The following is a 12,528-nucleotide window of genomic DNA, read 5'->3' as shown; positions in this document are numbered from 1 at the left end:
TCCTAGTGTATAATGTTCTCATGTAAATGGTAGCTAATGTTGTAACTGAAAAGACCTTTAAAATAATAAGTGGGTGAGGGGTATAGTATTACTATAAATGTGTAAATAAAGATTTTTTAAAATCTCATGTGAAAGAAGTAATTAGATAATGTGTCAGTGTCCTCCTTAGAAGAAGAGGGCTACATGGACACAAGCAGCCCATGAAAGGACCTGCATCTTTCCAGATACAAAGCCAGTCCCTTCTACATAGTTTATCTGCAGCCTGAGAGTAGTAGGTGATGCATTCATTTCCTTGCAGTTAACTTACTGTTAAAGGAGTAAGGAAGCCTGGGACTGCTTTTTGAGATAGTAAATGGTTCTATTTGGTGGCAATAGGATGTTCTACCCTTTGGAATGGGGAGGGGAGTGGACACCAAGAATCTATAGTAATTTGAGAGTTAGGATGTAATAGAGGAAGCCAACAGAGTGAAAAACTAGAGGCAAGATAATGGGAAGGGAGACTGTGTTAATTCCTCATGGCCAGATGTTTCTCTCTCCATGGCGGTAACTCTACCACCATTCTTTCCTGTAATTCACTTAGTAAAGGAAAATGGAAGAAGCCACTTGAAATGTAATTGTCTCTCACTGTTCCTGTTTGGGTCTATTACACAAACAGTAGGGAGATTTCTCATTTTGTTCTGTTTATTGCAGCGGGATTTAAAAAAAAAGGAGGAGGGAGGAGTAAAAGTTCTTTCAACACCTGCTTTCTTAATTGATAGTGATTGCTTTACCCCTAAAAGTGAGTGGGTTTTAAACAAGTGGGTCCATTCTCACAAGGCACATTACCATCTTATAAACATACCAGTAAAATAGAAAAGGTGACAGAACTATGATAATGGCTCCCATTTCCTCCTCTGGGTGAGAGTCCCAGATGCCATTCACCTTTCATTTTTCTTTTATTTGCAATCAGTGCTTCCTGTGTTTCACAAAGACAGATGATAGAAAAGGCCGCTTTCTGCCTACATATGCTTTTTTTTTCCCCCCCGAGTTTGTGAGAGAGGGGTAAGGAACTTGATCTACTTATTATTTGTTCTTTTTTTGTTCCGATTTCAGGGGAAGACCTTCTTAAAACAGAGAAAACAAAAATAATCTCTCCTGGTTTTATCCAGTGTCTATCACGGTACCTCATGCATGCCAGTACTTTGGGATGGTGATGAGCTACTCATGCTTGCAGTGTGCAAGATGGGGGAAATTGATCGACAAAATACATGCATTGACACTTGCTCATGTTTGCTCAGTTCCCCGGGCTTCTGTTCTCATAGAGGAGGAATTGAAAAAAGAGCCTGCCAATTATTTCCACCTTGTGAGCCTGAAGCCAAAAGGAAAAGACACACTGCCAGGCTCTCAGAGTTCAGTGACACTTTATATAGCCTCGGATTCCATCATCTTGCTTTTCTTTGGCATGAAAAGACCTTAATTTTTAGAAAATTTGAAATTTAAAACTGTCTGGTTGCTAAAAGCTCCTTTAAACTCTCATTGTGGTTGGGAGCAATATATCATCAAAGCCGTGGTGCTTGGATGATGTACGGCACCCGTATATCATGAGAGGACCATCCCTCTTATGATATATTAGTATAACTCAGCATTGGAGTACTGCCAGTGATGTATGACTTAAAAACACAATTGTTAAGCCACAAAACTCTATGGAGCCTCTGCACAGTCTGGATTTTATTTTTTTTTAACTGATTTTTTTTTTTTTTTTAAGTTTCTGAGCTTTCCTGAGATCATTAGATCATTTGAACTCCCAGAAAGCACTATCTCCTGTGTTTCAGGAAAGGCAGATGAGCTGCCTGAGCACTCGCCAATATTCCCAGTGAAGGAACTCATAGAATCAGAAACCATTAACGAATCCTTTGCCTTTCGACAGGACCACTGCTTTCATTCCTGTTGCCCGTGCTGAAGTGACTTCAGGCCTATGTGAGCAGCATTATTTCTAATGACATTTATTTTACACCCACGTGGCTTTCAGTGGATTTCATGCTGATTCTAAAGTTAGTAGCAGAAGATGAAGCCTCCACAAATCAAAAAAGGCATAATCCTTCCATGTGGATAATACCAGCTTTTGGGGTAGTGATGGCCCAGGGTAGGATGTGTTCAGCATGGCTCAACACAGAGCCAAGTCCTCCGGTTCAGAGTAGAAGCAGGTTGTCAAAAATGGTTTCATGTAATAGAGCCATTGCTAGAATGTACTGAATATTGAAGATGTGCCAGCATTGGCCTATATTGACCCACACATTCCATATAATCAGCACAATAATCCTATGTGTTAGGATGCTAGTTTTATGGCCAGTTGAAAGATGAGGGCAGATAAGCTAAGGGACTCACCTATAAGAGACAGAGGCAGGGCCTGAACCTTGGCCATCCACATCCACTATCTGCACACCAAGGTGCTTCTTTACAGGCCTCCATGTTTCTGAGATCCGGGACTGGTAGGATGGGTAAGATGTGGTAGAAAGCCCTGGAAGACAAGTCTGGATTTGGGGTTCTCATTTGGGGCCTACAATGGCTTTGCTATTCATTTTAGAACAGTCACTTTTCTCTTCTATAAAATGGAGAAATTAGATACAGTGAGTCCCCACCAACATTTCCAATTATAATCCCAAGTTGTTTTCACAGGTCTTTTTTTAAAAAATTCTTTTTTGTATTTTTTAAAGTAAAAGATTTTTTTTTTCTTTTTTGCAAGTGGAATTGCACATGGGATCCTAACATAGACACAGGTAATAGTGGAGCTCCTCTGTGTATATTGGGCAGGGGGAACTGAGGCCTAGTTTCCTGCATGTGTACTATTCCTGTTTCTACTGTACACTGCCCTTACCCCAGGTTTGTCCTGGAAACTTTGTGATTTGTAATTTCAAACCCATTGAGCAGAACTTTATCTCTCTGTACTCTCTAATGAAAAGGATATTCAACCCTTGAGCTATCAAACCAGCAGGGAATTATGAGGTTGCAAATATTAGAAATGAGCACACCACTTTGAAAAGCATTGCTGCAAATAGGGTCACGTCATGTCACATCACCCCTGTGACCCTGCAGCTGTGATAGGTTCATCCATCTGACACCAGACACCTGTTCTCACTTCCAAGGTGGAGGAAAGTAGAAGTGCTAGCTCATTAATGCTTCCCCAGAGAAGTTCTCAGGCAATGAGGATAAGTGTTGGTGTATAAACAACCCACTTCCATAGACCCTAGGGTAGGATGACTTCAAGGTGCATGCTATATCCTAGCTCCCAAAGTTTGCTACTAGAACTAAGCTTTAGGCACACAGAGTGACAACTTCCTTGATAAACATCCTTTATTGGCTGCCTTTCATTTCCTGTCTCTTTCGATATTCCCTTACTGGGGTGTCTAGGGATCACCTTCTACATACACCACATGCTCTTGCATTCTTGTTTCAGGGTGTACTTTTGGGGCAATGGAGACAATTTATATTTTTATTTCTCCACATGAGGAAAAGAAATTATTATTGCTTGATGGTGAGATTAAAGTTTCTCCTGGGTGTCTCCTGTTCTTCCAGATTTTCTGGACTGTACTTATTTTACCGTGATGATCACCAAATGAAACAGTCTTATTGTGTAAATACATTTGCTTTTTTCAAGTTGAGAGCTTTTAGTAATAATCCAAAATTTCACGGACAGAGCAATAGACATAGACTCTTGTCTGAGTCATGCTGTTGGAAAATTTTGTCTCATTTTCCTCACCTACAGAATTGATAGAATAATATACACTTCATAGAAGTGTTGTAGAGATGAGATAAATATGTATATTCTACAATAAAAATATCAGAAGGTCATTTGTATTTGTTTTTTGTTTGCTACTGTAACAAATTGCTGCAAGCTTAGCCTTTGGGTCAAATGGTAACTCTGTGGTTGACCTTTTGAGGAAATGCCAAACTGTTTACCAAAGCAACTGTACCACTTTGCATTCCCATCAGCTTGTACAAGGGTTCCAGTTTTTCCACATCTTTGCCAACATTTGTTATCAATCTATCTTTCTTATCATAGTTACCTTTATAGATATGAAGTAGTGTCTCCCTGTGGTTTTGGGCTAAGAATGTCCAGCATCTTTTCACATGCTTATTATTTGTTTATACAGCTTTTTTGTTGTTGTATAGTACTGGGGATTGAACCAAGGGCTTTACACATGCTAGGCAAGTGCTCTACCTCTAAGTTGTACCCCAGCTCTCTGCATTTTTCTGGTATCAAGGATTGAACCCAGTGAGCCACATCCCCAGACCTTTATATCTTTTATTTTGAGGCAAAGTCTATGTTGCTTATGGCGTCACTGAGTTGCTGAGGCTGGCTTTGAACTTGCAGTCCTCCTGCCTCAGCCTCCTAAGCCACTGGGATTATGGGCATATGCTACCACACTCAGCTATATAGCTTTTATTGGTAAAACTCTCTTTTTCAGTTTTAGTTAGGATTTTTGTCTTTCTTCTTCAGTTGTAGTAGTACTTTCTCTAATTTGGAATACAAGTCCCTTATCAATATATGTTCTGCAAAATAAAATTTCTATCTTTCTGTGATTTGACTTGTCATGTTTTTGCTTGTCCTTTGAAGCACAAAGTTTAACATTTTGAGGATGTTCACCCTTTCGTACTTCTAAGAACCCTTGGGATGACATTCAACTAACCTAGATAATCCAAGATACTCTCTTGCTTTTAAAAGTCAGCTGGTAAGCAACCTTCATTCATCTGCAACATAAATTCTCCTTTGGCATGTAATCTAACATATTCACAGGTCAGGTATTAGATGTCTTTGTGAAGAGGAATTACTCTACCACCTACAACATTGTTTTTGTTATTCTTTAGGGCAAGACTTGCCCTCTAAAATTACTCATGGGCAGGGCTAGGGGACATGGGTTCACATGGGGCTCCTGAATGAGACTGTAGGTCACCTGTTGGGAAGAGGGTAACTCTGTAGCTTTCCCTGCCTTTTCCCCCAACCATGATTTTATTCCTTATGTTTGAATTCTAATACAGTCTGACAAGGATACAATATATCAATATTAACTACACTAACCATCCTCAGGTGATTATGAGTAAAACACAAATGCTCAAAACGATCGAAAGAGAAGTATAGGCAGTGCAGAAGTATAGGCAGGGCAGAGTCCCCAAAAGTGACATCAGTGTTGCTATCTCTCCTTACCTCCCACTCACTGCAGTTAAAGTTAATTAATACCCAATTTCTTGGAATATAATTCTCTTATTACAGAAATCGCCTTATTAAACTATATAACTCAGTGTTCTATAGGTATTCATAAAGTCATACAATCATCACCTTTATATCAGTGTCAAACATATCTATCATCCCCCAAGAAATCCTGGGCCATTGACTCTTTATTTCTGATCTGAGAATTGCTATTCTTTCTTTCTTGGTCAATTTGTCTATTCTGGGCGTTCCATAAACACAATCATGTAATATATGGCCATTTGTGCCAAGATTCTTTCACATGAGGCATGATTCATTCCTTTATATGTCAAATCATATTCTGTTGTCTTGATACACCACATTTTGTTTATCTGTTCATCTGTAGATGGTCATGTGGGCTATGAATGATATTGTTGTGAACATTCATGTACAAGTATTTACAGTTCTCTTGCATATATACTAGAGGTAGAAGTCTGAGTTATATGATAACTGTGTAGTTGACTCTTTGAGGAACATTCAAGCTCTTTCCCAAAGCAGCTGCATCATTACATTCCCAACAAAAGGGTTCCAGGATTCCCATTCTCCACGTTCTCACCAGCACATCTTGTGTCAGTCTTTTGGATTGTGGACATTCCAGTGGGCATGAAGTAGTGTCTTTGTGTGTGTTGATTCACCTTTCACTAATGACTCATGATAACTAAGCATCTTATGTGCTTTGTGCTTTTGTCCCCCTGACTTCACTGAAACCAACTCAAGCATTCAGCTGTTCAACCCTCTTGATGGCTTCTTCCCTCCTTCTGGAAATTCTTTTCTAGATTATTGGTACTCACCATCTCCTGTTTTCATAAACTTGAGTCCTACTTCTCTTCCTGAGCTTCAAATGTTGGAGTGTCCCATTGCTATTAACTCTTCCCCAAAACATCTTTATTCATGACAGTTATATCAACATGAAATTGAATTGTCTATTAATTTGTTTATTTTTTTGCATTAGTCACTGATGTGTAAGCTCTACAGGGGCAGATTTGTCTTGTTCATCAGAATTCCTGGTTCTAGAATAGCACTAAATATTTTTGAATGAATGAACACTTGTAGAAAAACGTACATGTTTCATGGGGGGGAAAAAAAAAGCTGGGTTCTCCATAACAAATTACTGAAATATTGCATCAAATTTGAAAAAGTGTCTTTTGTGAGGGACTTCTCAGATACTTCACTGTGATAATGAACATCGTAAAATTTTATTTGAATGAAAACTTTTTCAGTATGAATGTATCATGAGACTTGCAAAATATTCTTCCGATTTCAGTAGCCAAGTTTCGATCCCTAGCAAAATTTTAAAACACTTTAATAAATGGATGGTTTGTTAGCACTTAGAAGGATAAGTTATGATCACCATGGATTAATATTAAAATTAATATCAACAGGGTATGGCAAATTATCCCCATGGATGCCATGCAGAATTCCATTCGGTTGGAAGGCCACGGCAACAGTATGTTCTCACAACACTGAGGCTTTGAGCTGGGTATGCCACATTCTCCCTGTTCTGAAAAGCTGAGTGGGTTGTCAGGATGGTGGGATCAGCCTGTCATTTAAGAATTACGTGAAGACATCAGGCTGAGTTGAGATATCTACCCTTGAGGTATAAATCACCTACCCAGTGAGCTGTTTACTGTCTTTGGTGTCATGGTGAGTTTCAAGTAGTTACCAGTGATCAAGAGTGGCATTTCCAGAACTGGATGGTAACCGAGCCTAAAAAGAGAACTTTGAACACTAAACTGAGAAGACAAAAGTGAGGGGTGGGGGTGGAGGACAGGGATACTATGATTCTATGACATTCCCCTGAAGTGTGTTCATAGCCTGCCATATGTTAATGGTGATAAGTAACTACCATATCCCCAAAGATAGGCACTGGGATCCTCAGAGTGCGGGAAGCATTCAGAAATAGGTCTCCCTATAATTTGGAGGAGGATGGGCAGGTAAAACAGGGAGTGATGTTGGTGCCCATATTGATACCCTTGGCAGGAGTGGGGTTAGGAATCAGATGGATGGTCTTAGCCATTGTTTCTCAGTTAGTGGCCCTTAACCAGTGGTACCAGCATCACCTCGTACCATGTTAGAAATGTAAATTTTGGGGTCCTACCAATGTGTATTTTAACAATCCTGAGGCATGATTTGAAGTTTGAGAACTTATAGTGAAAGCAACAGAAACAAACTTTGGTCAAAAGAGATGCTTTAACAATGTGCCATTCAAAAAGCCTTTAAAATATCTTTACTGCTGGTAAGAGAATTAGTTCTTGTATCTGATCTCTGCTTGGTTTTAAGATTTTTAAAAAATACATTTTTTGGAATAGTAAAAGTAATCATGCTGTACCTGTACACTTAGAAGATCTGCTTCTCTTAATAATTCTGCAAGGCAGGAACTATTGCAGTTCTCATTATAGACAAGGATGGTGGGACATAGGTCTTCTGTGGCAAGCTCACATAGCTAGTTACGTGGTAGGTTCGTCTACACTGAATGTATTGTACTTCTTGATAAGTGGCTATTAAGTGATCAGTGTCCTTAGTTAGGCAGTTTGACTGCAGAACACTGGTTTGGAAAATGGGAGGCTGGGGGGACCAGAGGGAGAAAGAAGGAAAGTGGGAAAAGAAGAAAGGATACAACAGCAGGTTTTAGAAGCAGAAATCAAGTGAAGGCTCTAAGTGTGGGCTATCTCCTTCTTTTGTGGCACTTTCCTGGTCTTTCCATCATCCAGTCCGTGGATTCCAATTAGTTTCTGATTGGAGTCTGGGCCCACACTGCCTGGCTTTCTCTGAAGAAGTTGGTTTCTGGGTAGTTTGTGATTTATTTTTCCTTACTTGTTTTTCCTCCCTCTGCCCCTATGCTCCCATAGTCTCTGTAACATAAGTAGACACTCATCCCAGTTGCTGAGGGATCCCATGACTGGCTTTATCACTGACTGGAGAATATTGTGGCAGAAGCATGTCTTAAAACCAAGCAGAGGGGCTGCGTGCCAGGGGCTGGTGTGAAGTTCTTCTCTGCTTCATTCACCTTGGAGTGCCTTGCTCTGTGCCTCTGCTTTAATAGCATATCATTTTCCCTTCCTTTTACACAAAACCACTGGGACACTTAATCTTAGTTCTCTGGAGGTCTTTTGGAGTTTCACAGCCCGATCGTAGTAATCAAGAAAGGGTAGGCGTGATCAGGGATGAGGTTTGATTCTTTGACTGCCTTTCCAGATTTAGGCTTTTAATTTTCACATTCCTCTCCATGGTTTGTAATAAATGTGGGAACATAACTGAAGGGCAGGAATAGGTTTAACTTCAACAAAGGTACAGTAGACACTATTGGGAAAGTAAAACTTTGAAATGGCAGTTCAGACTTGAAGAATATATTGAATTAGATATGCTGTAAGCCTTGATTCATGATCTCTGCATAATAGCATTGCTATGTATATTACCTGGGTGTCTTAGTAGACTAGAGAAATGGGCTGTTTAAGAGATTAAGTTCACAGAATCAGTGCCTTTGCTGATGAAAAATGAGAGGGCAAGAGCCAGGTGACCTCACTTCCTGTGCATATTCTTACCACTTCCTGTGGGGCCGTGACCTCTCTGAGCACTGATTTCTTCATCTGCAAAATAAAGATTATTTTAGAATGGGATTTTTATGAGTATTAAGTGAAATTTTATCAAGCACAGAGCTTCGCTTATCATAGTAAATGAAAGTTCAACAAATGAGAACTGTCTATTCTACCATTGTAAGATTATTATTAAAATTCCTGATTCTGTAATTCTGTCCCTTAGTACTTCCTTTCCTCATTCATTTATTCATGCAGTTCTTTTTTAGCTGATTCTTATTTCTTGTCAGTTTCGGAGTCACGATGGTCATCTTTTATAAGACATACTGTCATTTCAAAGCACTGGCTAAGTACAACTAAGACTGACAACTATGAATAATTCCACAGAGCCTCTAAAATATTCTGGCATTTCACTCCAACTCAGATATGCCACTAAGTTCTTCTCTCTTGTTTTGTGCCTCTCAATTCTCAGCAGATTTCAGATATTATTGCGGAAGGTGAACATCATCTTCCTCTGAAAACTAATCCAGAAAGAACCAATGTGGAGTAATTGGGCTTCATGAGAGCATCACTTGTCAAGTCTAAAAACATATGGAGAGATAATCACATTGTATTTTTTCTTTCTTACACATTTTCAGCACGTTCATGTCCACGTTCTTCCCAGAAAGGCTGGAGACTTTCGCAGGAATGACAGCATCTATGAAGAGGTAAGTCTGCCCTTTCTGATCACAGTGGCTGTCATCTTGATGCAATCAACCTGGTGAACCAGATGTCACTCTAGATATGGTCTTAAATTGGTTTCTACCTAGTAGAACTTGGGAAGTGGAAGTAGAGGCCTAGGAACCAACAATGGCCATAATAGAAACCCCAGATAAGTTAATTATAATTATTTCCTTCTTTCAAATGAAACCCAGCAGCCACCAAGTGTCCTTGTGGTGTCTGCCCTCTCATTTATCAGAACATTATATATTTGTGTGGAGATAATATTCCAGAATCTCCAGAGAAGAAAATATGCAGTACCATCAATAGAGAGAAAGAAGAATGACATAGGATTTTTTAATTCAAATCCTATGTTTAATTTTGACACTCTTTGAAACTCAACTGGTCTCCCTAATAGCATTTACTCAAAGTTGATCTTAGAATTATCATGAGCAGCAACTGGTTTAGATAATATGAGTATACTCCATGTATTATAAACATTTTAGCAGTTAACTGATTTCTGGACACTCCTATTCAAAAATATAAGTGTGAAATCAGTACAAACACGAATATGAGCAGTAGCCAGGTGATTTGCTTCTAGGATCTTGTCTGCATGAGAACCTTCAGGTTCATCTGTCCTGTGTGGAACATACAGCCTGAGATGGGTGAGGTTGTAATTCCAGTTTACATACTCACTCTAGCCAGGGAAACCATGTTCCTATATGTTAGAGCTATGGCACTAGCACCATAGAATGCTTGACTGAAAAGGACTTTGAGGCCATTTCTGGATGTAGCAAGGAAAAGGGCTGTGATTGATAAGCAATGTCAACCATGGGTGTCAGATAGGAGAGAGTTTCCATATTAGCCATCCATTTATAATCCTGTTGTAACCTCTTAGATTGATTTTAAAAATTCATTTTTATTTTGGTTGCTTACATTGATTTTTTTTAATGCGTTTTTAAAATTATGTTTTTTTATCATTCGGCTCTACCGGGTAAATCTATCTGATTATCTTTACTTGGTCTTCATGGGTGATGTAGAGTCTGTGCTTTTCTTTGCTTGTCTATAGGATTTCTTTATAGTAACTAGACATGAAAATGGCTACCCAAACCTTGGAAATAAAGAAACAATACATCAGCACTTAATAATGAATGGGTAATTCGTTTTTCTAGGATTTATCGGATCATTTGAGTTGATTGGTTATTATGTCTTTAGGATATATCTTATTATATCATGTTTCCTACGTTTTTCAAGAGTCACAATGGACCTCTGTAGAATGAAATTGACTTAGATACTAGCTTTTAAGTGATGGTTTGTAAACCAGTTGCTGAAAATCTCAGTTCCCAAGAGGTTCCTTCCCTAGAGATTCTGACTCAATAGATGGCAAAGGAACTCAGTCATTATGTAAGAAAATCCCCAGGAGATTTTGGTTCATGTCTAGGTATAGGAATAGGCTCTCTGCCAAATCTGGGCTTTCCAAAGTAATTCTATAATACTATCATTCAAACTAATTTTCATTGGATATGGAGTGCAATTTGGGGGTTGGTAAGGATTTAGCCCCATATTGGAGGAAAGCCAGAATTATGGAGTAATTATAAGAGATGCATTAAAAATACAAGTATGGATCTTATTAACATAACTGAGGTTAATAAATTGTTGCCAAGTACAGGCTACTTTAATGAATAAATTAGCACATGATTTATATACAAGTGAATGCTGCTAAAGTGGTATTAAAAGTGCTTGAAAACACTGTTTTCTTAGGCTGAACAGTCACCTTGAAATCTTGTTTGTGTTCCAAAAAATGCTAGTGAGAGAATCTGCACAGATATATTTCCACTCGGTTCAAGATATGATGCCCAATACTATGGCTGGTGTGTGCCCTTTCTCTCCTCTTGTTCTTTTGCCCTGTGTACATGCTTTGAGATCATCTCTAGCACCGCAGATTAAGCAACACATGTTCCTACTTTCCACCTATTTGGAAGAGCATCACAGGAGAAGTAATTGCCATAAGTTTTTTTTTTCAATCTCTGGGTAAGTGGACATGTGTTACAGACATTATCCACTAAGGGAGATTGTGGTATAGAACTATAGAGAGGTTGGACTCAGAAAGAAGCAGAATCAAGCCCAAATCCAATGCCACCTACTTACTGAATGATATTGGGTTAGTCATTTCACCTTTGTGTTCTAATTCTCCTGACTTTAAAATGGAAATAATAGTGTATTCCAAAAGATCATCACATGACATATGTGAATTATGTACCTGAAATCTTATTTCAGAGCTTTGTACATATATACTAAGCATATGCTATTAGGTAGCTATTTCTCATCTAATTATAATGATTAATTTAGTTTTTGAAAAAGTGGTGATGGAGGGCAAATGGATAAGTCGGATTCAAAGCCAGCTCACTGGGTGTTTCTGTACAGCACTCTCTCCAAGGCCCATCCTGGCCCATCCTTCCAATTTTTTCTCTGCCTCTAACCACTTATTTTAAATTTCATTTTCATCTTCATACAAAAATGTTTCTGTAGTTTGAGTACATAATAAGGTGATGTCTAGAAAGAGGAATGAGAACATCGAAGCATTGCTCAGGCATTGTTGGTGCAGGATGAAATGTACATGAGGCCAAATAATCTTAATCAGAAATGATAGAGTGATGAGGAATGGCATTCTTTATACTGATGAAATCCCTTGCTGAAGATCCTGTGTGTCCTCACAACATACAACAGACAGACTGTCTTGGATGAGAGGGGACAGGGACAACAGGTGACTGAACTCAGAAAATCTACTTGTATCCCTACCACTGCAGACACAGAAAATGTCAGGTAGAAAGGTCACATTCTCTTTGAGCACTCTTTTAAGAAGAGTAGTGACAAACTGGAGAAGAGTCACGGAAAGGTGTTTGAGGTGGCAGGTTCTAGAAACAGACTGAGGAATAGTTGATGGTAAATATGTTTAGACTAGAGAAAGGACAACTTGTAGAGGGAGAGGAGTGACAGAGTCAATTTCTAAATATCTGAAGGGCTGGCAGGTGGCAATGTTATTAATAAGTTCTGTGTGTTTCTCAAGAGCAG

At 39.0% G+C, this 12,528-nt stretch overlaps 1 protein-coding gene across 3 annotated transcripts in view; it reads left to right on the top strand.

The window, feature by feature from the left end:
• The window catches only part of Fhit (fragile histidine triad diadenosine triphosphatase), a 1,433,463-nt gene that overhangs the window by 1,217,062 nt on the left and 203,873 nt on the right, over positions 1–12,528 (top strand). For all 3 annotated transcript variants that reach the window (XM_071609242.1, XM_027951322.2, XM_071609246.1), the window contains one exon: positions 9,396–9,464. In XM_071609242.1, the coding sequence (XP_071465343.1) occupies positions 9,396–9,464 (69 nt within the window). The remainder of the gene's footprint in view (positions 1–9,395; positions 9,465–12,528) is intronic.

This window comes from Marmota flaviventris, chromosome 1, assembly GCF_047511675.1.
Source record: "Marmota flaviventris isolate mMarFla1 chromosome 1, mMarFla1.hap1, whole genome shotgun sequence".
NCBI classification, from domain to species: Eukaryota; Metazoa; Chordata; class Mammalia; order Rodentia; family Sciuridae; genus Marmota; species Marmota flaviventris.
The sequence above is the reverse complement of the archived record's forward strand: the minus strand, read 5'-3'. Positions and strand labels throughout refer to the sequence as shown.